Source organism: Triticum urartu, chromosome 2A (assembly GCF_056163025.1).
Source record: "Triticum urartu cultivar PI428250 chromosome 2A, HENAU_Tu73, whole genome shotgun sequence".
Lineage (NCBI taxonomy): Eukaryota > Viridiplantae > Streptophyta > Magnoliopsida > Poales > Poaceae > Triticum > Triticum urartu.
This window is the reverse complement of record NC_141874.1, coordinates 23125872-23153845: the sequence shown is the minus strand read 5'-3', so window position 1 is coordinate 23153845 and position 27974 is coordinate 23125872. Positions and strand designations below refer to the sequence as shown.

General features: G+C 45.3%; 1 protein-coding gene and 1 pseudogene across 1 annotated transcript; both read left to right on the top strand.

Annotated features, from left to right (window-relative positions):
• Positions 1-17859: 17859 nt before the first annotated feature.
• LOC125540702 (uncharacterized) lies at positions 17860-18849 on the top strand. Its single transcript, XM_048704288.2, has one exon. It carries the CDS (start codon positions 17897-17899, stop codon positions 18527-18529), a length of 633 nt encoding a protein of 210 aa, XP_048560245.2. The 5' UTR covers positions 17860-17896; the 3' UTR covers positions 18530-18849.
• A 6867-nt stretch (positions 18850-25716) lies between these two features.
• LOC125540704 (L-gulonolactone oxidase 2 pseudogene) lies at positions 25717-27583 on the top strand (annotated as a pseudogene).
• Positions 27584-27974: the final 391 nt, after the last annotated feature.

Genomic DNA, 27974 nt, shown 5'->3' with positions numbered 1-27974 from the left:
AGTAGAAAACCAAAATCGTCTGACGCTATTGCTGGGGACCTTAAAAATCATGTAGGGCGCAAGATCAAATGCCCAAATGGTCTTATTATGTACTTCGTTCCTGAATCGCTTGCTACTCGCCCTATCAGTCCAAATCTCGATCTAAGCTTTCATAACCCACTGGTTCGTCAAATGTTTTTGCTTCACAATTCTCTTCGTGAAGCCTATCCCCCTAACAGCACTGTAGGGTACGACACCAGCAGCTTCAGAATGGATTATTGATAGTGGGTGTACCAACCACATGACTGGCAAGAGAAGCCTTCTTATGGACTCAACCTTACGTCCATCCGACAAGAGTCACATCACATTTGCTGACACTGGTAAAAGTAAGGTATTGGGGCTAGGTAGAGTTGCAATCTCAAAGGATCAACACATGGATAAAGTCATGCTTGTTGAATCCCTTGGCTTCAACTTAATGTCTGTCTCAATGCTTTGCGATTTAAATATGATCGTGATGTTTTGAAAATATCGTTGCCTTGTTCTAATGGAATCTGACAAGTCTCTAGTGTTTGAAGGGTATAGGAAAGATGATCTGTAATTGGTAGATTTCTCAGTAGGACCACAACTTGTCATATGTCTTCTGGCAAAAGCTTCAGAATGCTGGCTCTGGCATCGGAGGCTAGGGCATGCTGGCATGAGGAACCTCCACACCCTTGCAAAGAAGAAGCATGTCATGGGCATCGTGGGCTTCAAGTTCAAGAAAGATCACTTATGCGGTGCCTGTGAAGCAGGAAAGATGACGAGGGCCAAGCATCCCTCGAAGACAATCATGACAACAACTCGATCCTTCGAACTGCTCCACATGGATCTTTTCGGTCCCACTCATTACTCAACTCTTACTACTACTGCTTGTCTCTATGGCTTTGTCATTGTTGATGATTATTCTAGATATACTTGGGTGCACATAATCCTCTACAAGACTGAAGTGCAAGATGTCTTCAGACGCTTCGCCAATCGAGCAATGAACAACTATGGCGCCAAGATAAAACACATCAGAAGTGACAATGGCACTGAATTCAAGAACACTGGCCTTGATACATATCTTGATACTTTGGGCATCACACATGAATTCTCAGCTCCGTACACGCCACAGCAGAATGGCGTCGTCGAACGCAAGAACAGAACACTCATTGAGATGGCCCGAACAATGCTTGATGAATACAAGACTCCAAGAAAATTCTGGCCTGAAGCCATTGATACTTCATGTCATACAATCAATCGTGTTTATCTTCACAAGCTTCTAAACAAGAATCTTATGAGCTCCTTACTGGCAAGAAGCCAAATGTCAGTTATTTCAAAGTATTTGGTGCCAAGTGCTGGATCAAGGATCCACATCACACTTCAAAATTTGCACCAAAAGCACATGAGGGTTTTATGCTTGGATATGGAAAGGATTCGCACTCCTATAGAGTCTTCAATCTCTTTCATTATAAAGTGGTTGAAACAGTGGATGTGCGGTTCGATGAGACTAACGGTTCACAAAGAGAGCACCTGCCAAATGTGCTAGATGAAGTTCCATCCAGTGAATCAATCAAACTTATGGGAACTGGAGAAATCATACCCTCTGAAGCTCAACCTGAAGAGGAACTTATCATCTCCGCACCTGATCAACCTGAAGACAATGCTCAGCGTGAAGACAATCCCTCTAACAATGACAATGATCAGTAAGAGCAAAATCTTCGCCCTGTACGTCCTCGTGTTGCCAATGAAGTGCAAATTGAGAGAATAATTGATAGCATCAATGCACCCGGTCCGCTCACTCATTCAAGGGCAACACAACTAGAAAATTTCTGTGGGCACTTCGCATTCGTCTCAATAACAGAACCCAAGAAAGTTGAAGAAGCCTTCATGGAACCTGAATGGATTCAAGCTATGCAAGAAGAGCTTCAACAGTTTGAGCTAAATAATGTATGGGAACTGGTTAAGCATCCTGATCCTCGGAAGCACAATATAATAGGCACCAAATGGATATACCGCAACAAGCAAGATGAGCATGGTCAAGTTGTCAGAAACAAAGCCCGTCTCGTTGCTCAAGGATATACTCAAGTTGAAGGGATTGACTTCGATGAAACATTTGCTCCTGTGGCTCGACTTGAAGCCATACGCATACTGCTGGCCTATGCAAATCATCATAACATACTTCTATATCAAATGGATGTGAAGAGCACTTTTCTCAATGGCAAGATTGAAGAAGAAGTGTATGTTGTACAACCGCCTGGTTTTGAAGATACAAAGCATCCTGACATGGTATACAAACTCAATAAGGCACTGTATGGCCTCAAACAAGCCCCTCGGGCTTGGTATGACACACTCAAATACTTCCTGAAGAGCAAAGGCTTCACACCTGGTTCCCTCGACCCCACTCTCTTCACGGAGACATATGATGGTGAACTGTTTGTGTGCCAAATATATGTGGATGACATTATCTTCGGCTGCACCAATCAGAAATACAGTGAAGAGTTTGGATATATGGTGCAAGAGCAATATCAGATGTCCATGATGGGAGAGCTGAAGTTCTTCCTCGGTCTTCAAATACGACAACAACGCAACGACATCTTCATATCTCAAGGGAAGTATCTCAAAGATTGCCTGAAGAAGTTTGGTATGCAAGACTGCAAAGGCTTCACGACGCCAATGCCAGCCAAACATCATCTGGGTCCCGACGACAATGGTAAAGAGTTCGATCAAAAGGTATACCGCTCCATGATTGGTTCTTTACTTTATCTATGTGCATCTAGGCCAAATATTATGCTTAGTGCTTGCATGTGTGCTCGATTCTAAGCGGCACCAAAGGAATTGCATCACTTAGCTATGAAGCAAATTCTTCGATATTTGGCTCACACCCCAACTCTAGGATTATGGTATCCAAAGGGCTCAGAGTTTGATCTAGTTGGATTCTCGGATGCTGATTATGCTGGTGACAAGGTGGATCGCAAGTCTACATCAGGCACATGTCATTTTCTGGGATGATCACTTGTATGTTGGTCTTCAAAGAAGCAGAACTGTGTATCTCTCTCCACTGCTGAATCTGAATACATTGCTGCTGGATCTTGCTGCGCTCAGCTTCTGTGGATGAAGTAAACACTCAAAGACTATGGCATTCATCTGAAGCAAGTGCCACTCTACTGCGACAACGAAAGCGCCATCAAGATTGCCAACAACCCAGTTCAGCACTCGAAGACAAAGCACATTGAGATTCGTCATCACTTTCTCAGAGATCATGTTGTGAAGGAAGACATTGATATCATACACGTCAACACTGAAGAGCAATTGGCAGATATTTTCACCAAGCCCTTGGATGAGAAGAGATTTTGCAAGTTACGGTGTAAGCTAAATATCTTGGAATCCTCAAATGTCCTGTGATCAGGCACACATCCTAACACTTATGCATATTGATGACTTAGATGTGCAACACACGAAGTGAAGTATATCTTCAATCAATGAAGACATGCATTCTAAGTGTGAATACATTAATGAGGAATTTGACTTCGGAGCGCCACGATAATTGTGCGCCGTGTCTGGGTCTAATACTTCCTATACGGTGGGTAACGCCACCACCAAATGTTCTAAGTGTTTCACTCGTGGCGTTACATTTGCTATGTCTTCACATTTGGTTTGGCTTCAATCTCAACATGTCTTCATGATTATCTTCGCTATGTTGATTATATATATATATACTAGTGTTCTGTCCTCTACAGCATTCACTTATAGCTATGTCTTCTTGTTGAATCTTTTGAACTAAGTGAATGTGATTGGACCCTAACCTCTCTATGCTTTCTATCTCAAACTCTATCTCTCCAAATCATATGCATTCTTTTGAACCTGTCAAATGTCTTCTCTGCGTCCTTGTCAGCAGAAGATACAGAGACAAACATTAAGTCCGCTTTCAATGCTAATTCCTTCACCTGAAACCCGGAGAAGTGGGAACGACCACCCGACAATCCAGGCGTGCATGGGACGTGGAACAACCTCCGATATGCTGCATGATGGCCACGTGTTACTCAGATGTGAATCACCAGGGGCACCTGTGTAATAACACTGAGCCACCCCTGTCCCTATAAATACGCGCCACACCACAGTCATTATCTCTTCTTCCACTCTCGCACGAACCCTAGCACCACCGCTAGCCCTCAACGACGCCGGCGACGAAGCGCTTAGCTGCCGCAACCTCTCCAACACCGTGTTCACGCCGACCGCGGACATCGTCTTCTCCGCCGTCGCCGTAGGTGTCCTTCGTCGCCAAGTTAGGGCACAGACGATCGGACTGCTCGGCCTCCTCTTCTACTCCGTCTAGCAGTTCTTCGTGTGGTAAATAAAACTTCCTTTTTACGGCCCCTTTGATCCTATAGATTCGTCACTTTCTACCACAAGCAGTTTCTGTTCACACAAGTTGGATCTATTTCATACTGCATCTCATAATATGCCTAGTATATTCACTTATGCTTCACAAAGTAGTTAGATTCCTCACTTGTACTAATCCGTGGATTCGTACAAATCTGGAACCAACTCCTTATCTATGAGTGAATGTCTTCGCATGATGAGGTCAATGTCTTCTAAACTGATTTATCTTCAAAATCTTCTGAGAATGCATATTACCTCTTCCCCTTCCCTCGCACCTTAATGCTGTCACAGGTACATGTCCGTGGGAGAATCCCTTGGTTCTCATAGTCTGCATTCATTTGCAGAATTCTTACAGTATCACATAAATTCTCCCGAAGCCAGTTCCTGTTTGTCCAGCAAGCGAAATCCTTTGAAGCCTTTGAACGTATTGAAGCCATTCATTTTAAAGTTCATGTCTGCAAAGAAATCAGCAAGGAAGGGTGGTAGAAAACGTCGAGGAGAAACATCAAGAGATCTGCCCGATGACCTCTCAGAGCTGTACAAGATAGATCCTGAAGAGGATTACAATCAGCGCAAGACATGAATCCAATGGATTCGACGATATTGGGCAGAACAGTGGTTCAAGTACAGATTTGTGACAAAGGAATATGCTGAAAAGAATGCCATCAAGCGACCATGGGGAGACATCCTCTACAAAAATCTTCAACCCAGGTCCAGAGATGAAGCCATTGAACAAGGCTTCTATCCATGCATGGTCCATGGACCACAGCCTGCGGATGCTGACCCATCATCACTGCTATGGTGTCGTGACGACAATCTGTTCAAGTGCAACTTCCAGTTTGCCCAGAATTCGGCAAAGCAGAACAAGAAGTCTTTGGGATTAGACTTCAACCCTAGTCCCTCTGCTCCCCGTGCCGATGGCACCCGCGAAGCTGAACCCAATCTTCTTGGGGCCTTCTACAACTTGGAAGGTCTCATCACTCATATCGTGGTTCAAGGGACAGCCGTGAATGAGCCTGCAGATGGCGCTGAATCAGATGAAGCGCCTGCAGCGCCGAAGCCAAAGAAGTTGAAGTAGCCTAAAGCTTCAAAGCCTGCCTCTACACCAAAAATCTCACGGGAGAAGCCACTGGCTACTGCACCTCCTGAAGACAGTGTGCAGTCTGAAGATTTGTCCCTGCATCTCCAAGCCCCAGAAAGTCAAGATGCCTCTGCCACACACCGGCCAAGAACTGACAGCTGGTGCTATTCTGCGCAACGATGCCATCGATCTGTCCAGTGATGAAGATCTTGCACATGACGCTCTTGAGCAACTGATCAAGAGCAAAGAAGAAGCAGAAATCTTCAATGATCTGGCTCTCTTTGATGTGGCAATCATCCACAACTTCATTGATGAGTGGTTTGACACGCCCAACCTCAGCTTCGAAGATCTGCAACTTCCAATTGGCCTCAGTGTCGCCTTCCATGGCGCCATTGCTTCAGAGCTAACTCTAGCTCAGCGCATCGTCAAACTGAAGCAAAAGATTGACTTTGAGAAAGCTCAGTTCAAGAAGCATATGGCCAAGCTCAGCGTGCAAGAGGTGAAAAACTTCAAGATTATGCTGCACGAGCTCAAAGAAGCCTTTCTCAAGAAACGTGCAGAAGCTCAGGGTTCACGTGAGCTCATGAAGAGCCTGGCTGACAAGTGTGTGCAAGGCTACAACGAGACTGAGAAGTGCAAGGCCCTTGGGCATCCGGGCATTGATCCCAGGATGGCTGCTAAGCAGAAGAAGAAGCCCACTGTGGCCGAACCCAACGCACCAAGGCAGGAAGCAGATCCCATTGTCTTCCCAACCAGCATGACTGGCTCAAGGCCAAAAGCCAGATCTACTGCTTCAGAACTGAAGAAGACGAGGACTGTTGAGGCTGAAGCCAGAAAAAGGAAACATTATGAAGCCTCTGATGCTTCTCCCTCCAAGAAGAAGAGGAAGACCAAGAAGGAACGGGCTGCTCCCACAGAGCCCTTAATTGTTGAACCCATCTCCATGGTTCGCCCTGACGCTGAACATCAAGAGCGCCAACTGACTGTCCATGAGCCTGCTTCCACAGAGGCTCATGAAGCTGAATACTTTCCAGCAGCTGATCCCACCGCTGCTGAAGACATTGGTCACCATGACCATGTTGAAGATCATGCGGTTCTTCCTCAGATCGAGCACCAACAGGTATCATCGCATGTGCTTACGCACAGCGAACTCATCAGCATTGGTCGTCCTCTGACGCCAATTGCTCAGGATGCATCATGGGCTGATCACCCACAAGCACAAGAGGAAAATGATTTTGAGGCCCAGCCAACTCCAACTCCACAGGCATCGCCAGCGTTACGCAGGCTTCGTAAAGGACCAAGGCCTCCAGTCTCCGAGTCTGAAGCTAAAGCTGCTGAAGACATTCCGGCTGCATCAGCCGATGAAGAAGAAACCCCAAGAGTTGCTACACCCCCGTCTCACCAAGAAGCTGTTCTCGAGGAGAACATGACTGTGACCGACCCTCCAGCTCATCAAGTGGAGGTTGAGAATCTTGAGGCTGCCACCACCAAAACAAATGAAGCCACTGACGCTGTCATGGCTGAAGCAAATGCGAAGCCTACACCAGCCCAAGAACTAGAAGTCAGTGAAGCAAATGATGCTACTGCTCCTGTTCCTGCGCCTGCTACTGATCCTCAGTTCGACTATCATGTTGAGCACAGGCCTCAGGTACAGAAACCAATTCCAAGATTGCCCAGGTTTCCAGATCCTGCATCAGCACCTGGATCCTTCAATGTCAATGGCTTCAAAGCAGACAACACTTTCTTCAATAGCTCCAAGAACCCCTACTCAAGGGAAAGAATAACTTCTGATCGGTTCTGGAGCTATCCGCAGCGAAGCTATTACTCCTGCATTTTGTACAATCAAGGTCGCATCTACCCACATAAGCGTCTTGACACCGAAGCAATAGCTGGTCTGCCCTGTCTGGAAGAAGCTCTGCATTGCTTCAAAGAGGTTGGATTTTTGCCGTTTGTCACCGACCAAGAGCACTGGAATGAAGGGTTGCTGCTCCAATTCTATGCCACACTTCACATCCGTGGGTACAACAAAGATCCAAAGACTTGGGTCCTGGAGTGGATGACAGGAAATGTTCATCACGAAGCCAAAGCCTTTGATATCATTGAGCTCACTAGTCTGCCCACTCCTAGCGATCTCTATGAACCTAGCTGTCAGCTTCACAGTGAAGCTATGGAGAACATCTTTCAGAAGTCTGAACCGAACATGAGTCAGATGCTAAGTATGATGAAGCCCTTGCCACAAGATGCTGCATACCCTAAGGAGTTCTTTGTTGAAGACCTTGAGTATCTTCCAAGGACTATCTATCACATCATAAGGCGAACTCTCTGGCCCATCAAAGGACATTCTCCACATGCCAAGCTGGAAGGTGCAATGAAGACTTTGGTCTTCTATATTCTTCATGGCAAATGCTTCAATGCACAAGACTTCTTCATCTGCCAACTTACTGCATCAGGATCTGATCTCTTTGGCTTGAAGTTCTATGCTCCATGGATAATGCGGCTGATTAAACTCCACTCCGCTATCTCATATCAGCCATCTGCTCGCAATCATCGGATCTTTCTGCCTGATGTGGATATGTCCGTTGAAGCCATTTATCCTGAGCCTACCAAGGAGCCTCTTAGTCTTCAGAATGCGGAGCATCAAAGTTTCTCTCAGAACATTGAAGGAGTTGAAGCAGTCACTCGTGTTTATCCTCTGGCTGGAACTACACGTGCACCTCATCGTGCCCTTACTGAAGCCACCGAAAGCACTATTGCTCAACGACCCAAGAAGCGATCTCGTGTTCTCAATGACCGAGAGCTTCTGGTGGCTCTTCATCAGAAACATGATATGCATCATGACTGGCTGAAGCGCCAAATGCAAAGCCTCTTGGTAGATGTCAACCGCATTCGCAATCTTGCCACCAAGAATGCCTTTGTTGCCCATGAAACCTCTCGACGCACATGGAAAGGGCTGACGCTTATGTGCTTTGAAGATGATCTTCAAGAGGATGGCTTCTCTGAACACTTCAAGTTTGACTCCACACCTCCTCGAAGGGCTGTGCTGCGACGAACTCCATCTCTTTAAGACTCTGAGTTCTCTTCCTCTATGGCAACTGTGAATGCCAGAGTGATCAAGGACGAAGACGATGCTACTTCACCGCCCCCTCCTTCAGCACGCTTCGACACTGCTCCAAGTTCTTCTGCACCGCCGAACACCACCACCGATGACCCTGCTGCTTCACCTACTCATCTTGGGAACGAGTAGCTGCTCTATGTCTTCAAACCTTTTTGGTCCTTACTGACAAAAGGGGGAGAAGCATATGAGTTTGATAGTCTTCAAGTGGGTCCACATGGGCGGTTGCTTTATATTTTGCCTAGTGTTTACAACTCTCGTTTTGATACATTTGGTTCTTTGAGTTGTAACACTTAAACTCGATGGTCGTCTGCTACTTATTTGCTACTTTGTGATGCGATGATAAATTCCGCATGTGCGACGATAAATTCCGCACTTAGATCATTTTGCAGACGTCCATTTTTCATTATGCATGTCATTATCTTCACATACCTTCACATGCATAATGAATTGTCATCATAAGTTGAAGAGGATCTCCACGAGTACAACCTGCCATGTGCATTTGCATTCCAAAAGCAAATTACTTATATGCACATCTTCAGGGGGAGCCCTTGCAACTTATGAAGACAATTCCTTATTCTTTACAATTTCACATATTATATTCCCCGTTGAAAACTTCAACTAGTTTGTCATCAATCACCAAAAAGGGGAAGATTGTAAGTGCATCTAGTGCCACCCCTAGTTGGTTTTGGAGTATTGACGACAAACCTAGTTGAGGGACTAATGTGTTTGTGAGAATTGCAGGATAACACAGGTAGAAGTCCCTCATTGATTCGGTTTTCCTACCAGAGATGACCCCTAAAAATGTATGAAGACATTGATGTCAAAGGTGGTATGTGAAGATATTCACATTGAAGACTATGACAAGAGAAGACATCGCATGAATCCTATGGAGCTCGAAGACTCAGATCTTTCGTAGTTCTTTTCCTTCTTTATTGAGTCATAGGAACCACCGTACTGTTAAGTGGGGTCCAAGAGAACCAGTCAGAATGACTGAAGTGATGCTTAACCAAAACCTATGTCTTCGAGTGAAGACTATGAGAGTGAATCTTGTCCAGAGTCGAACAAGTCAGCTTTGCTTGTAGCCCAAGTAAAGTTGCCGTGTGTGTTTGAAATCTGACCATTGGAACACGTGTCAGTTCCTTAGTGACCCAGGGTCATTTCAGACAAATCAGGCCGGGTTGCCTAGTGGCTATAAATAGCCCACCCCTACAACCATAAACGGTTGGCTGCTCAGAGTTAAAGTACGGCTTTTGTCGTTTGAGAGCAACCCACCTCGAAGCCTTTAAGAGAGAATTCCTTGCGAGGATAAAGCCCTAACCACCCAGAGCCAAAGAGTGTTAGGCAGCACTTAAGTCTTCCTGTCTGTGTGATCTGAAGACTTATTACACTTGAGGACTGTGAATCCTCCAGCCGGTTAGGCGTAGCGTTCTGAGCATCCAAGAGTCATTGTGGATCGCCGGTGAACGAAGTCTGTGAAGGTTTGGGAGTCTACCTTGAAGACTTACCAGAGTGATTGGGCGAGGTCTGTGTGACCTTAGCTCAAGGGGAATACGGTGAGGACTGGGTGTCCTGAGTTGCGTGTTCAGGATTGGGTGTCCGGGACTGTGTGTCCTCAGGTTTAAATACCTAGCCGCCCTAACCAGACGTATAGTTGTCACGGCAACTGGAACTGGTCTAACAAATCATTGTCTTCAACGAGTCACTGGTTTCATCCTTCCCTATCCTTTATTTACTGTTGGTCCTTGTGAAGTCATTGTATGATTGCACTATCTTTTGTCTTCACTGAGTGACTGCGTGTTCTGTTTGGCTTCATAATATCTTCCTACCTAATCCTTACTACCTAGCTGCTATTAGTCATTGTGCTTTCACTTCATTCAATACTTGACTATGGTTTGCCTAGTGTAGTCTACCTTCCGCTGCATGGTAATAGGTTTATTTCTATCGTTTGTCTTCGAAACTTCTAAGTTTTGAAGACTTTCATAAAAATCGCCTATTCACCCCCCCCTCTAGTCGATATAACGCACTTTCAGCGGTGCCCTTGCTAGGACCCAAGTGGCGGCGGCCTCCTATGTTCTACTTCTCCTCGATGATGGTGGAGGGCTCGAACATGCTAGCCGCCACCTTGTCCACATCCGCGCAGCTGGCTTGTTTCTTTGCGCATGTGTCGACGGTGGATGGCGCTGTCGCAGGCACTGGACACGGCGATGCCCGTGCTGCATGCTCCCTGTCATGTCAGGATGGAGCAACTCGTCACTCCTCATTGAGTTGGCCTGGAGTGGCGAGTTGCTGAACCACGCGGTGGCTTGGGGCGGCAACTTGCTCCTTCGGGTCAGGTGCGGGAGCTGGAGCAGCGAACTGCCTCGCTCGTATCCGGTGGGCTCGACGGGCCACCCAGCCGGCTTGTATGCCGGAGAACTGCTCTTCGAAAGACATTGGAGTAGTGGTGAAGGAGGAGATGGGGGAGCGGCGGCGGGGTGGGGGGTGGTTCTTGCCCGGCGTCTGGCCTCATTTAAACAGAGGGCGTACGGGAGGAGTTCGGTCGGTGTTGCGTTTAATGTCGGGCCGCTCATGAACGAACGTGTGGTTGGAGTAGGTTTCTTGGCTTGCATGCGGAGTTAATGGAGGCGTATGAATGTGGCGAGGAGGCGTGTTCAGCCGAGCGTGCAGCGGGCGAGGCCCTTGGCCGTCACGCCGCTTCAATGGCAGAGGCAATGAGAGGTCGTGCCAGCCCTGAGCTGTCTTCAATGTTGAGAGGCATGCTCTATAGCGGCATGAATATGGGTAGCTGACGCCAAGGGGGGATGCGCGCGTGGGAGGGGGGAGTGTTTGGTGGGCCAGGACGGTCGGAAGAGGCATTGGGATCGATCCAGACTCCCGCAAAGCTCTTTTGTCTCATGTTTGTGGGAGAAATTACGTCCAGACCGCGTTGCGGGCCGATACAGGTCTGCGTTGGATGGATTACGCGGTCCGGATAGCGCGGTCTAAAGGAATGCGGAGGGTTTATGGGTCCGTCTTGGAGATGCCCTGACCCCAAGAGTCATCTTCAACCTTAGAACCTCTAGGTTTTCATGTCATTGCAGGAAGACGCCATGAATGATCATCTGCGAGGTTTCTATGAGAACTACATGATCTAGATGTCTTGTCCTGCCATATCTGGAACCATCTGCAATCCCCCTCGCAAATGAAAAGGGAAACACTACAGGCTGGAGGGCGAAGTAGGCGATCTTGGGGAGTCCTCAAAGTCAAAATTGTTGTTGTCCAAGCGGTGAAAGGAGGGTCATTTTGCACAGAGGAGAAATCCTCAACCGAGTCCAGATGAATTAGGATGTTGTACTCCATAGAATCGATCTATGACTAACACGGAGCTCGCAAGCAGCAAAAGACGGGTTTGGAACCTCACTGCGCTGATCAAACTCCGACTGAATGAAGCTAGCAAGTTTGTCAATAGGAATACCATTTTGACTAGCTACATGATACACATATCTTTGCCATCCATTTCTGCATCGCGATCCGTGCAAACATATTTTTTTTGTTTCTCTCAAACGACGCAACATATAAACTTCAAATTTTGCAGAACAACAATACACTCTAACTACAATGTGAGAAAAAACTTTCAGATTTTTTCATGCATTTTAAATACTTAAAATAATATTTTTAGTCAAACAAAATCTCAATTTGTATATTTATATCAGACTAATCTGAAAGTTTTTTCACACATTGATGCTCTAATGTTTGTTCGATCTGCAAAGTTTGAAATTCATATGTTGTTTCATTTTGAGAGAAACAAAAAAAAATCTTCTTGTTATAAGTTAGTTGAAGAATACGGATCTCAAAGCAAGGCTTAAGGGTTGATAATAAGAGGTTCCATGTAGTCTGAGCTACACAGAAACTTTCTGTTTTGACTATCAGTACAAGCAACCACCTTTATAGTGAGCATGTCATCTGGTACATAACAACTGTTGATTCGGCCGTTTTTGCATCCTAAAGCAGCCTCGCTGGATGGGCACCGCTATACCTTGCATTAAGCGAGTCAAGTCATCTGACTCGCTGACGCACATGCCGATATGGCCCGGCCAGTTCGCATAAGTGCAAGTACAACTAAAACTGGGATAAAAACATAAAAGAAAAGGCTAGAAATTTATGTTGGGTACCTGAGGTAAAATTATTCATCATTCTGGAATTTATGTTGGGTACCTAAGGTAAAGTTACGGCATGGAGTGAGGACCACCTAAGGTAAAGTTATGGCGTGGAGTTGAGGACCTTTTGCCACGCGCAAATGTAACACTGCAGGAAGGACAAGTCTTGCCACGTAAATTTATGACACACTACCAGCATAGTTACGGCCGAGAGACTAATCTGTAAATTATAACCATGCAACTCGTATTATTTATCTGGACAAGCTCTACCACAATTGTGTAATATGCTGAGTTTAATTAGTTTGACCAAGGCATTTTTACGTGAATATTTCCTTTGCACAACACCTGTACTTTCTGACCGTCACATCAAATTCAGCCATGCTGAAAACCTGAGCATTTCCAGCCTGCAAATACTTTTGAATCAGCCAGTTGCCAAGTTGCCAGTTAGAGATTTTTGAGAGAAAATTATCACAAGTTGCGAGCTAGATATTTTTGAGAGAATTATCACAAAAGCACGGACATTTCTAGCCTGAACGCCACCTGAAAGACGCAGTGTGCAAAACAAAAATATGAAGCTATCTTACATGCTATGAAGTGAACAATATGTTTCCTATTTATAGTTTACATCAGCCCCTTCCACCTTCCAGAGACCAGTGGTACATCAGAGATTCTTGCTCTCAATCCAACATAACCAACCAGAAAATGATGTTTGAGCTGTAGTACATTTGCCATTTAGAGGGCTCTCTTAAAGAATATTGAGCATCATACTGTTTTCCATGCAGATCCTCCTCATGAAACGCTAGCCGTCCAACTTTGTCTGTGCCGTAGTGTTGCATCCTAAATTTTCTAATCAAGCTGATCATGGGAGCAACAACAGTATCTGCCAGATGCAGAGAAAATCAAAGATGAATGACTTTACATATTGATTTTTTAATGCAGAACACAGGGTATAAGAGTGATGCATGGTGCACATGCAATCATAATTAATACATAAAAAATGTAAATTACATTGACATCCTTTCATTGTTGTGGTGATACCATGCTTCTACCGTTCTAGGTATTAACCTACTTGAAGAATTTACAGTATCCAAGAATATGAATAAGACATATTGAAAACAGAAAATTTCGAACTTAGATTCTATCTAACAAAGAAAGAACCATGGAAACAAAAACTAGTTTATTGGGAACGTTGGATTTACTCAGAAAACTATGGTGCTGAACATTACTTCACAAGAGACTATGGGGAATACTGATATTTGAATGGATAGCTTTGGAAGACAAAAAGATATGTGAAAGAGAAAAAATACACATGAGCTCCTGGGTGCTCCACACCCCTATACGAAAAATAATCGTAAAAAATACCCAAAAAATCAAAAAAATCTGAAGTTTGAGGATATCAAAACTGGGTTCCCAATCTACTCCTATGTGAAATTTCGTGAAAAAATTCCCAAAAACATATCCGTGGCGAAGGAAATACTGTCGGAACAAAAATCTACCCAAACAGATTTTTCTATACATAGAAATTTTTTTGTCTTTTTTGCCACGAATACGTTTCCTGGTATTTTTTCACAAAATTTCACACAGGAGTAGCTCGGGAACCCATGTTTGATATCCCCAAATACCAGATTTTTTTTCAAATTTCTCGGTATTTTCTTGAATGAATTGTTCGTATAGGGGTGCGGAGCACCCCAAGTGCTCCAAATCCTCGTCCATGTGAAAGAAGACTAAAATCAATGCTGTTCGGTCTATATAAGTATCTGAAGGAAAAAAATGGTGATATGGATATTCCGTAAAATCAATGGTTGAGCAATAAACAAAAATTATATTCACTTCAATAAAATGTACCTAAACATACGCTAAATCTATAAGCTCTAGTAGAAAGTAGGAAGTTGATAATTAATATTCTTGTTTTAGTAACAAATAGTTGATGTCTGTGTACTATTTTGGTAGCAACAAATATTCCGTGTGATAAAATAAGAAAAATCATTCTACGATGAATCAGAATTCATGCTTTGATTTCATGCAGAAAGTAAGCCATTGCTTTCCATTATTTTACATGGAAAGCTGCATAGCTAGTCATAGGTTTTGCTAAGAAAAATATCATAGAGGTTAGTCGGCATCAATAAGAAAATATAGCTAAGGCACATTATAATCCATTCTGATTCTGCAGCTACAGAGCCGAGATACTTCTCATCTCTTCAAGTTAATATAAGTCCCAAAATCAGTACATTAACCCAATTATCTTATAGCCAACTGTTCTCTTCAAGCTAATGAATATGCTCCAATGCCTGTCATCTCAGTACTAGCTATAATGTTTGTACATTTTCTTTTGGCTAAAATGTTGTCCGCAAGCTAATATAAATCCCAAAATCAGTACATACCCATTTACCGTATAGTCAACATTTTATTGCTTAATTCTATCAGTACGACTGAGAGGACCAGAAACCACAAATATCTAATAATGAATACAGTAATTATCTCTTGTTGCTTAATCTAATAATTAACATTTGATGGATCACAATAGCTAGAAAGAAATACACCATACGGCCTGACGAGTCATTACTCGTTAGATGCAATAAGATTGACACCTCTGTTTATGGAAGATGGAAGAAGATTACTAACCTGCAAGCAGCTGTAGGTCAGAGCTGGAGGAGAGCACAAAGTGGTCGCGGCCGAACCAGTGCCGCCGCGAATATCACCTAAACTGTCGCTGTGACCAGCCGACCAACCAGGAGGGAAGATTCTACTACCCGCACGTCTACTACGAACCAGACTGGGAACTGAAACAACTGAAAATTATTGAAGCAAGCAAAGATGGCTACATATACCCACATAACCAACTTGAGTAGATGAATGATTAGTGTCATAGCTCCAGGACACTGGTTGTGGTGGCCTCCAGCTTGCTGGTCAAGTCCTTAGCCACTAGGTCCCCTTCAACTCCACCACCGGGAGAACCCACATCCACCGGCTGGTAGTCAAATCAAATCAGGACCTCGAGGGGCGCCGGAGCAAGCAGATCAGGAGCACCCAGGTGCACGGATATCAATTTGGGAAGAACATGACAAAGGGAAATGTAAGTGGAAGCTAATTGGAATTTGGGAACGGAAATTACTAAAATAGGGGCTGCTCACCTCCTCCCATGCACTGAAAGCCCAACCAAACTTCAATCCAAAGAGAGGCAATGCTGTCATGTAGTAGCCCATGCACGGACGCCTAATGCGCTGCCGTGATCACCTGCCACAGCTCCGGCGGGATCACCATCCACATCTCCGTGCACAGCGGGGCCCCAGACCTATGCAGACACCACACACCACGCCGCCCCAATTGTCCAGCGACCACCCAACACCGAGACCATGCCGGTCGAGCAGCATGCCTTCCCGCCAGCATGCCAAACAATGGCTTCACTCCAAGCCAAATCGCCGCCGAGCACAACGCCATCGTTCGCCCGAAACCGTATGCAATAGATTAGGGAAAGACGGAGAGGTGGGGGAAAAGACGAGTTTTTTTTAAGCAAAAAAGGACGAGGAGGAGGGCAGGCATCGAGTCCAGTCAAGTCATCAAACGTAAAAAAAACCTCCATCCCATTGTAATTTTAGGGTGAGGGGACGTACGGTGGGCTTTTGCCTCGATCAAACGAACGGTGGCTTGGTTGGCTCGGTCGATCGACCAGGGTGAAGAATTACTTATTCTTCACCCTGGGTTATTAATAGGCTTTCTATATATATATATATATATATATATATATATATATATATATATATACATATATATATATATATACATATTACAAAAATATACTTCTCATTATATTTTTTTTAAATGTTAATCATGCTTTGAAAAATGTTGAATGTGTATATAAAAAATGTTTACTATGTATTAAAAAAATGATGAAATATATTGATCATGTATATAAAAATGTTAATAAAGCATTTGAAAAATGTTGAACAATAATTAAAAAAATGTTGAAAAAGTATTAAAAATGTCGAACAAGTATTTGAAAATGTTGAATAAGTATTAAAAATTGAACGGGTATATGAAAAATGTTGAAGAAATACTTGAAAATGTTGAGTAAGTATTTGAAAAAAATGTTGAATAATTATTAAAAGATGTTGAACGAGTATTTGAAAATGTTGAATGGGTATTTGAAAAATGTTGAATAAGTACTAAAATTTTGAACAAGTATTTGTAAAAATATTGAATAAGCATTCGGACAATGTTAAACGTGTATACAAAAACTATTGATCACTTATTAAAAAAATGTTTTTGACACACACGAAAATGTAGAGTGGAAACGAAAACAAACATAAGAAAAAAAGGAGAAGAAAAAGAAACCAAACAAAAAGTGGAAAGAAAACAAAATGCAAGAAAAATGAAGAAATAAAATGCAAGAAATAATGAAAAAATGGAGAAGAAAAAATTAAAAAAGAAAAGAAATCAGAAAAAAAAACTGGATCGAATAGCCTCAAGTAGGATGCGCCCTACAACTTACCACTAGGGGGATCCTAGGTGGAGTTTTTTGTAACATAATAACTTTATTCATCAAATGATAGCCAGATCGTTTACATATTGATGAAGAATAAAGCCAGGGATGATTTCCTGCACTTCAGACTTGCTAGAATTAATCCAGTGTTTAGCTAATGCATCCGCCACCGCATTGGCCTCTCTGCTGCAATGATCAAAGGTGATACTAGCAAAATCCAGTGCCAAGAGGGAACACTCAGCTATGACAGGCACAGCCAATCCCATATATGCGTTTGGATCCTAGGCGGAGTTGCTAGCAGCACCCGATCGCGGCCTGGAGATCAGGGATCAAACCCTGGTTCTCCCATTTTCTCTCCTATATTTTTAATCCCTACGCGCGCACTAATGGGCCGGTCCAATATGACGCAGGTGGAGGAAAAACTCAGCGAGAGTTCCCCTCTCGCCTCGCTTAAAGCGACAAAATAGTCGCCGCGGGCGCCCGACAGCGCCCACCTGAGCAGATCCCACGAAGCCCAGTCAAACAGAGCTGGGCTGGGCTACTACTTACTGTACTAATTAAGCAGGCTGGGCTCAACTGAAGCCCAGATCAAGCAGCGGCGGAAGCAGAGAGAACAATCCTTTGCTTTGATCCCAAGTCACTTGACGACGAGTGGCGGCATGTCCATCGATCTGAACTCACCTGATCGACCGAGAAAACAATCCATGGATCCTTTGCCCGCGTCCTCAAGCCTCGAATCGCTTGCAACTCCTGCCATTCCATTCCTCCCCTCCCCACGCACGCAAGCTACCCTCCTCTGCTCCTCTCCTCTGCTATATATGCATCCCACCATGGGCGTGCTACTCCCACCAATCAATCCATCCACCGATCCATCAGCCTCCATTGCTAGCCAGCCACCCCATTTCTCTCCACCTAGCTTAACAACCACCGCCGCCGCCGTTGCCATGGCTTCCAACAACACCAACGCGGCCTCCGAGGTGAGCAACGCCATCACCGACCTCAACGACCACCTGGCCACCGCCCTCGGCACCGGCGACGAGGGCAAGACGACCGTCATCACGCTGGCGGGGGAGAATGACGGCGCGGCCATGGACGCGGAGGACCTGGTCGTCGTCGAGGCCGGCGGCGAGGGGGACGAGGAGGAGGGCGAGGACGAGGAGGTGCAGGTGGCCGCCTACACCAACAGCAACTACCAGGCGGTGAACAACTCGGTGCTCCTCGCCGGCAGCTGCGCCGTCAGGGACCCCGGCGTGCACGTCGTCATCGTGGAGCACGTCGACGACATCCGCGACTGCGACGGCGACGAGATCTTCGAGGACGGCGAGGTGGCCAAGTGAGGCGATCTATCGAGCAGTACATCTATGGAGCGGTGCGAGGTGGTGAACTGGTTGTGATGACGACGATGATTCTCCTGCAGCTTCTAGTCAATTTGCTCAGTCGGTCGGTCGGTCGGTGGCTTCTTCGGGCCGTCTGGAGATGCTGCGTACTACCCTGAGTCGTTTGGAGTTTATTTTATTTAATTTCTATGTATGCGTTTGGTCATGCGTATGTATGCATGTTTATGTATGGTAAAATTGCATTTGTATGTAATACGTCCTAGTGTCTGCAAACATATTTGTATGTTATGGAAGTTTGCTTCATGTGCGGTTCTGAAATATTCACTACTCCTAGCTTTTAAGATCCACCATCCACGTGTAATTTTTTTTTCATCAGAGGGGCCATACGGCCCCCATTTTCATTACGAAAATGGAGTCACATCATACAAATCAAGTTTCATACAGACTTAACTTTTTTCGATGCCTAACATATGTATCATGAAAAAAACTACTCCTACATCTTGAGGCACTTCGACTGCACCTACAGGATGCTACAACAAAAGACCGCTCCAAAGCACCGTCGCTACATTTTTTGCCTAACATTTTTGCATCTGGTGAATAAACTCCTACAACCTGATATACCAAACTCCGCACCTACAGGGTGCTATAGCAAAAGAACAAGAGAGATCATCACAGATGCTACATCTATCACCACTTGATCAACAGAGCCTCCGTACAGCAGGCCCCCAGCCGTAAGCATGCTTGAAGACGTCCCTCGCTATCTGGACCAACCTCTTGGTCACTTCCTTAAGAATTTTTTGCACTCCTCTTTTCTGTAGCACACCCCATGAATCCAACACAGAACATAAGGAGAAGATAATATCAGTAGGATCTTTAGGTAAGGAACTTTGAAAGCAAGATTTATTTCTTGTTTTCCAGATCGACCATAATAAAGCAGCCGTACCAATAGCTATAACCACTCTATCTTTCCCAGTATACTTAGGAAGCCAATTCTGGCAAAAGTCAAAGAATGACAGGGGTGTTTGGGGATTTCTCAAAGCACTCCCAACTACATTCCAAAGAAACCGAGCAAAAGAGCAAGTGAAAAACAGATGGTCAATACATTCATTGGCATCACAAAATTCACATTTGTTGGTGCCTTTCCAGCCTTTTTTACACAAGTTGTCCTTGGTCAGGATCCTCCCTTTGATAACTAACCAAATAAAAGCCTTAATTTTCAAAGGTACCTTCAGTTTTCACAGAAACTAGGGAACACTACTCTCCTAGCAATAATATATTGATAAAGAGATTTAACAAAGAACTGGCCAGAGCTGGTCAAAAGCCATTTGACTTTGTCGGGTTCCTCACTCAGAACAACCTGACTGCACATATCTAGAAGTTTATTCCACATACCCAATGTCTCCCCATATAAACATCTCCTAAATCTAATGCAGTTAAAATCTTGTTCAAATGCTTTAGCAACCGTAAAGTTTTGATGGAAAGTAAGTTTGTACAAGCGAGGAAAAAGTTGACAGAGAGGCTTGTTGTGGATCCAAGCATCTTCCCAAAACCTAGTTTTACACCCATCTCCAACAATTCTCTGACAATAGTTGTAAAAGATATCTTTAACACTCATGATACCATTCCATAAATGAGAGTTGGTAGGAGATGACTCACATTGAGACAAAGTTTTCCTCTTCAAATACTTTCCTCTAATCATCTCCTGCCAATCCCCATCTTCATTCTCAAGTCTCCAGAGCCATTTACACAAAAGACTAATATTCTTGATATCCAGATTAGTAACACCCAAACCCCCTTGGTCTCTAGGTTGACAAACATCAAGCCAGTTAACTAAATGAAACTTCCTAACCCCCTCTTTCTCTTGCCAAAGCACCCGAGCTCGAAAGAAATCGATTCTTTTGCCTACTCCCTATGGTAGATGGAAAAAGTTAAGTAAATGACTAATGACGGTCCTCAAGCAAGTTTCAGTACAGATAAGCCTACCACCCATAGATAAAAGACCCCCCCTGCCACGCTGCAGATCCTTTCTCTACTTTTTCTTCCGCTGACTTCCAGTCAGCATTACAAAGCTTTTTATAATGCAGGGGAAGACCTAAATACTTAAAAGGGAAGCCCCCAATAGCACAAGTAAAAATGCCGGCGTAGTCAGCTTGTTTCTCCAAAGCTTTACCGAAACAGAAAATTTCACTTTTTAAAAAATTAATCTTCAGACCGGTGAAATGCTCAAAAACACATAGAATTATTTTGAGGTTCCTAGCCCCCTCAAGGTCATCTTCAAAACAGAAAATAGTATCGTCCGCATATTGCAAAATATTTAGACCTCCTGAATACAACCTAGGCAACACTCCCTTGATAAATCCTTGTTCTTGCGCCCTTTGCACCAGGGTAGCAAGAACATCAGCCGCCAAATTGAAAAGCAAGGGGGAAAACGGATCCCCTTGCCTCAAACCCTTCCTGGTAACAAAATACGGGCCAATAAAATCATTAATAGTGATGTCAACCTTTCCATTACTAACGACATCTTTTGTCCACTGGACAAAACGTTCAGGGAAGCCTTTTAGTTTTAGGACATCAAGCATGAAACTCCAGTTAATTTTATCGCAAGCTTTTTCAAAATCAACCTTAAAAAGCACAACAGAACATTTATTTCTATGTAAAGAGTGGATAGCTTCATGAAGCATAAGCACATTGTCCAGGATGTAGCGACCCTTTATAAACGCAGATTGCGCTTTAGAAATTGTTTTATCAGCAATTTTCATGGCTCTATTGTTAAGAACTTTTGTAAAAAATTTAAAAGGTACGTTCAGCATGCAAATGGGGCGGTACATTTGAATCCTATCAGCCCCCTGCCCCTTAGCAAGCAAAGTGACTACGCCATAGTTAAGCCTTGAAATGTTAATCTTGCCCTCATAAAAGTCATGAAAAAGCCTAAGGAGATCATTACAAATGAGGTTCCGGAAAAATTGAAAAAACTCGACAGGAAAACCGTCCGGGCCCAGCCGCTCTGTTGCGCTTCATAGAAAATAACGCATTTTTAACTTCATCCATAGTAAATTTGCAACTGAGCTCAACCTTATCCTCTTCTGACAAAACATCATCAAGAGGGATACAGAGAGATATAGGAGGTAAATCTACATGACCAAATAAGTCCTTATAAAAATTAGTTGTATATTTGAGCAAGTTATCATCCCCCTGGATGATCCCTTCATCTTGGATAAGTCTGAAAGATTTTACTCTTGAGCTTCCGCCCACTAGCCTTAATCATAAAATACTTAGTGTTGCTATCCCCTTCTTTGATATCCCTCTCCTTCGAGCGTTGATACCATTTTATGCAATGCTACAGATTACCGGTGATTCTTATGCAATTAGTTTTACAGGCTGACATGACAGTCTGTGTTTTTTTAGATTACAGATTGTGTTTAGCAAAAGACCACTCCCCTCTAAATATATACGTTGAAAAAAATATAATACACGATGAACATTTTCTTATAATGCACTGTGAACCTTTTTATATTATAGGGTGAACATTTTCTTAACATACGATGAACATTTTTGTAATACGTGGTGAAATTTTTGTATAATACGCAAAAAAGAGAAGAAAAAATAAAATGAAAAAAGAAAAAAGAAAAACAACAAAGAAAAAGGAATCAAAACAAAAGGCTGAAACAAAACCCCTGAAAACCGGACAAAACAATGAGAAAACCATAAGCAAATCCATACAGAAGAAAGAAGATGCAGCGAGAAAAGATGCCGGCCCAATTGGCTCCACCGTGGGCATTGCATCGACCATTTGCTGCCCGCGGGTGGCAAATAGGACCTATTATCAACGACTTCCTAGTCACTACTTCTACAAGCTCTTGGGTTCAAACAAGTTTGCTATGTTAAGACAGAGGCCTAGAGAGACGATAACGAGTTTTCCTCACGGTGGGCCGTCGACATATGCAAGAGGAAGAAAATTTCGACACCCCCAAAGATTTGGATGTATTGTTTTAAGTTTCTACAGGGGTGCTTTTGTAATGGTTTGGGCTACTTAATATATGACCTTGCCTTTTCTCGCAAAAAACTCATGAAACGTTCTCATTTTAGTCCACATTGCAAGCATGGCACGCTGAGTCAGCTCGCGAGTTGTTTAGGTGGGACGAATGTCACTCGGATGGATGATAGAGGGCACGGGAGGGGAGAGGAGGTGCAACATATTCTTGTGAAAACCACCTCGGTTTTCTCCTAATTCTGAACTCAGGTCCTCGTGCTTGAAGCCCAACATTGGGAAATATCCACTTCAAGCCGAGGAAGCACCAGACAGTTTGGGCGTCACCTCGAACTTGATGCCCTGATATTCCAGGATGGAGTAGTGACTTCACCATAGGAATGTTCGGAGCAAACTCTGGACACTCTGGCCCAAGATATACATCGAGAGACTCCAAGCCAAAAGTGCCAGTGACCTCAACTACACGAGAGATAGTAACTAAAAAAAGGATAGGATATAGGCTTGATCTTTTTGGCTTTGGACGAGAAGAGGATGGAATGGAGCACCGAGCATACTCTCTTCCGCCTTCAATGTCCCCTTCAATAGTGTGGCTTTCCCTAAGACTCATAAATAACTTCCCAAGATCACTAGGATAGAAGAGAAGTAAATATATTCGCGAAAGCCACGTCTTCGCTTTTTCTGGGTGATGCTTGGCAATCATCACATGTCAGGCTAAACTTTTTGATACACTAAACATGTACATTAGACCCTAGATGTTCTTTCACATTTCCTCCGTTTTCAGCAGGATTTCAACAATATCTTAAAACAACAACGACGACATAATAGTTCAGCATAACATCACACAGTAGTTCAATAGAACTCACAGAAATTGTGATAAAAATTTAACTCCATACCATGAAAGTATTATGACCCTTCAACTTGGAGTTTGTCTCCTCCATGGGCAATCTTCGTCGGAACATCTAGCACAAAATGTCACAGTGTCACTATACTACTCCCTCCTTTTTGGTTTATAGAGCTCATCTCAAAAACTTTGTTTTTCGTTTTATAAGTCTCAATTCTACTACTACTTATCATCACATGTTCAGATTTCAAGGTGTATTAAACCACTGCATGCAAGGATGAAGAAAAAACTCACAATGCATGTAGAAGTTATTGGTCATTTAGTGGTCATGCATGCATGTGGTGTAATTAATGCATCGGTATACACAATATTTTGAGAAAAATGAGAGTACTAATTAAGTACTTTTGCAAACTACAAAATTAATTTCACCATTCTTCATCTATCTTGGTTGAAGAGATTTTCAAATTAAGCCCTATAAATTGGAAAGGAGAGAGTATGTGTTCAAAGACCACTCCCCTCTAAATTCTACTTGTGTTAAGACAGCCTTAATATAGCTTTAGAATCCGCAAGTGAGTTTCCTCTTTTATGTGAGGACTACTTTTATCATGGATATGAATGGGAACAACATGGTTAGAAATTATACCTTCATCATTCCGTGCCACATATTGTTCCTCATAAGAATTATCAACATCCAATGTTCCTAGTGCAACCCCTACAGCACCTACCTCTAGCTCATTTTCATTTTTTATTAAGATGGGTTGCCTTTGGCTCATCACTTCACTACATACTCTAAGCTCCCAAGATCTTTTATTTACTCGATATAAGGGAGCAACTATAGTATAGAATCTGAGCTTAGGATGCTAAAATAAAAATGGATCTATGCCATCAGATAGGAGATTGATGGCTCGGATTTGGGTCGGTTGTCGTGTCTACAAAAATTGCAAAAAAGTCCCTCCCCGCAATCTAATATGGCCCCTCTCCCTCGTCATTCAAACCCAATACTGGGCTGAGGCGGCGCATGAACCAAATCTCCCCGACGGTGGCCCAAACGAGTACGCCTGGGGTAGAGGCGGCCCAGATCCCTCCATGTTATTCCATCGTTCGATGGCTCCCTATCGTTGTGTGGGTGGCGTCCAAGTTTGAGTCTCTCTCTCTCTCTCTCTCTCTCTCTCTCTCTCTCTCTCTCTCTCTCTCTCTCTCTGGTATCAGCTCGCATCCTCCTCCCCTCGTCGGCGGCCGGCGGCAAGCCGGTGGTGGTCTCCTTGGCTCCTTCCCGACCAGCTCATGCGACGAGGTGGTTCATTTTTAAATAGATGTTAGCTTTCATTTGCTAGTAAATTTGTGCCACATCTCGATTTTACTATCATGTAGATTTGTGTTGCATCTCTCTAATTCTATTTTCTTGTTCATCTCGAATGAATGATGCATTTTAACAACTCCGATTAGATGGTGCGTTGCTACCGTTCTAGGTGTTTTGGTACTCTAATTTGAACATTTTGTTTCATTGATTAGTATTCAGGAGGATCAAGTTAGAAGGTTGAGGTTTTGGCTATGTAGAAATGATTCATTTTTAATGGCAAAAATCCATCTCCTATACAGGTTATTTTTCGTTGTATGCACTCGCTTCGTATGTGGTATGCGCTACACCGAACAGAGTACCAATCGGTGTTTAAGACGGTGTGGATGCGGTTGGAGCGAGTGGTCATAGAGGTTTTATCCAACATGGGTGGCAGCATAATCTACGGATCGGTCCACCATCTCTTTCAACATAGGCATAGCGTCGGTTCTATGTGACTCTATTGTTGCCCATATGTCAGGTTTTTTTATTTTCTTTGTTAGACTCTTGGTGTTTGGTTGTGTGTATCTTAATTATGCAGAGGCCGAGTGTAACTCGTCATGTTTTATATCCACTTGATGCTTTTATATCAAGGACAAAGGTAGAGTTGATCAATATCGATATCATCTCTTCTTGGAGAATAGACATGAGGCCCTGGATCACTAAAGTCATGATCTGATGGAAATAAAGGGACGCTTTGATTGACATGGGTGGAAATTTAATTTGCAAAATCGATGCTATTCCCAGGCAACGGATAAATAGTGAATGAGCCAAAATAATGACCTCTCAACCATGGACCGAGACACGGCGTGTAGAGTTGGTGAACATGACTTGTTGAGTAGGAGTACATCTGATTCCTACTCGTCATTCAGGACAGGAGTACAATGATTCAATCTGATTCGTAGTCGTGTCATTCAGAAAGTCATATCGACAGTTCATACTCGTGTCATTCAGGAGTGCCATGATGCAGTCTGCACAACAAAGTACAAACACAAGTGTGCCATGTTGGTTCGTTCGTTCAGCTGCAGCCACTAAGCACTGGGCAGCCATGGCAATGGAACTGGAGAGCCCTGCCACGACTCTCCTTGTGGTCGTGGGGCTCCTCATCCACCTGGCCGGATCCAGTCCCCCGCCGACTCCTGTGGTCTGCGCCCGCGGCACGTCCGATTGCACGGTCACCAACGCGTACGGTTCCTTTCTGGACCGCGCCACCTGCCGCGCGGCCAGCGTCACGTACCCGAGCAGCGAGGAGGAGCTGGTCGCGGCCGTGGCGGCCGCGGCGGCGGCCAGGCGCAAGGTTAAGGTGGCCACCAGGTACTCCCACAGCCTGCCCAAGCTCGCGTGCCCCGGCGGTCGCGACGGCACCATCATCAGCACCCTGCGGCTCAACAGCACGGTCAGGCTCGACGCCGCCGCGCGGCTCATCACCGTGGAGAGCGGCGTGCTCCTCCGCGACCTGATCCGGGCCGCCGCCGCCGCGGGGCTGGCGCTCCCGCACTCGCCCTACTGGTCCGGCGTCACCATCGGGGGCCTGCTCGCGACGGGCGCGCACGGGAGCTCACTATGGGGCAGGGGGGTGCTGTTCATGAGTACGTCGTCGGGCTGAGGATCGTGACGCCGGCGCCGGCCAGCCAGGGCTTCGCGGAGGTGAGGGAGCTCGGCGCCCAACACCCGGACCTGGACGCCGCCAAGGTCTCCCTCGGCGTCCTCGGCGTCATCTCTCAGGTCACGCTGGCCTTGCAGCCGCTGTTCAAACGGTCGGTGACGTTCCTGGAGCGCGACGACTCGGACTTGGAGGATCAAGTGGCCGCGTGGGGCGGCCTCCATGAGTTCGGCGACCTGGCGTGGCAGCCGGCGCGGGGAAAGGTCGTGTACCGCCAAGACGACCGCGTCGACGTGTCGTCGCCGGGCAACGGCCTCAACGACCATCCCACCCTCCGGTCGAGAGCCGCGTTCGGACGCGTCGACGCCAGACGAGCAGAGGAGCTGCTGGAGGAGAACGGCACCGACATCGCCAGGTGCGAGGCGGCGGCGGCTGGCCAGCTGCAGCCGCAGCCACCACACGGCTTCACCAACGACGGCGAGGTCTTCACGGGGTACCCCGTGGTGGGGTACCAGCACCGCATGCAGGCGACTGGCACATGCATCGACAGCCCGGAGGACGGCCTCCTCTCCTCCTGCAAGTGGGACCCTCGCCTGGGGGCGACCTTCATCTACAACTCCGCCATCAGCGTCCCTCTCCGCAACGCCGCGGCGTTCGTCGCCGACGTGAAGCGCCTCCGGGACCTCAACCCGCGCGCGTTCTGCAGCCTGGACGCCAGGGGCGGCCTGCTCGCCCGCTACCTCAGGGCGTCGTCCGCCTACCTCGGCAAGCCGGAGGATGTGGTGGACTTCGACATCACGTACTACCGGAGCTACACCGACGGCGCACCGCGAGCGCACGCGGACGTCATAGACGAGCTCGAGCAGATGGCGCTGCGCAAGTACGGCGGCTTACCGCACTGGGGCAAGAACCGCAACTTCGCCTTCGACGGCGCCGTCGGCAGGTACCCGAAGGCCGTCGAGTTCCTGGAGGTGAAGGGCAGGTACGACCCCGATGGGCTCTTCTCCAGCGAGTGGAGCGACCAGGTCCTCGGCATCAACGGGACGAGCCCGAGCGTCGACAAGGAAGGCTGCGCCATGGAAGGGCTGTGCGCCTGCTCCGACGACTCGCACTGCGCGCCGGAGAGGGGCTACCTCTGCCGGCCGGGGAAGGTGTACAGAGAGGCCAGGGTTTGCTCGTCCTCTTTCCAGCCAGCCGCCGGCGCGCTCCGGGATGAGCTCTGACCTCTGAGAATTTGTACGAGATTCTGGGCCGTCCGTTCCACTTTGAGAATCTGTATGGGCTCCTGGTGCACAAGTATTGGTCCTTCTACTCCCTCCGTTCCAAATTCCTCGTCATAGAAATGGATGTATCTAGGACTAAAATACATCTAGATACATCCATACTTGCGACAAATGATTCAGAACGGAGGGAGTATTTCATACTACTACTTTTTAATATCACTTTGAACCTTATAAATCGTTTGCATTTTCAACTCGAAAACTCATGCTTGTGATAACGAACTTGTAGGTTTGCATCACGGATGCTGTCGACGATGGGCATACATGCTACTCCCTCCGTTCGGAAATACTCGTCATTGAAATGGATGTATCTAGATGTATTTTAGTTCTAGATACATCCATCTTGATGACAAGTAATTCCGAACGGAGGGAGTATGTTTTAAGCCGTGGAGCTCAT

What these genes read in the sequence shown, in the direction of transcription:
- LOC125540702 (XM_048704288.2), top strand. Translation starts at nt 17,897, where the DNA reads ATGGATCCTTTGCCCGCGTCCTCAAGCCTCGAATCGCTTGCAACTCCT.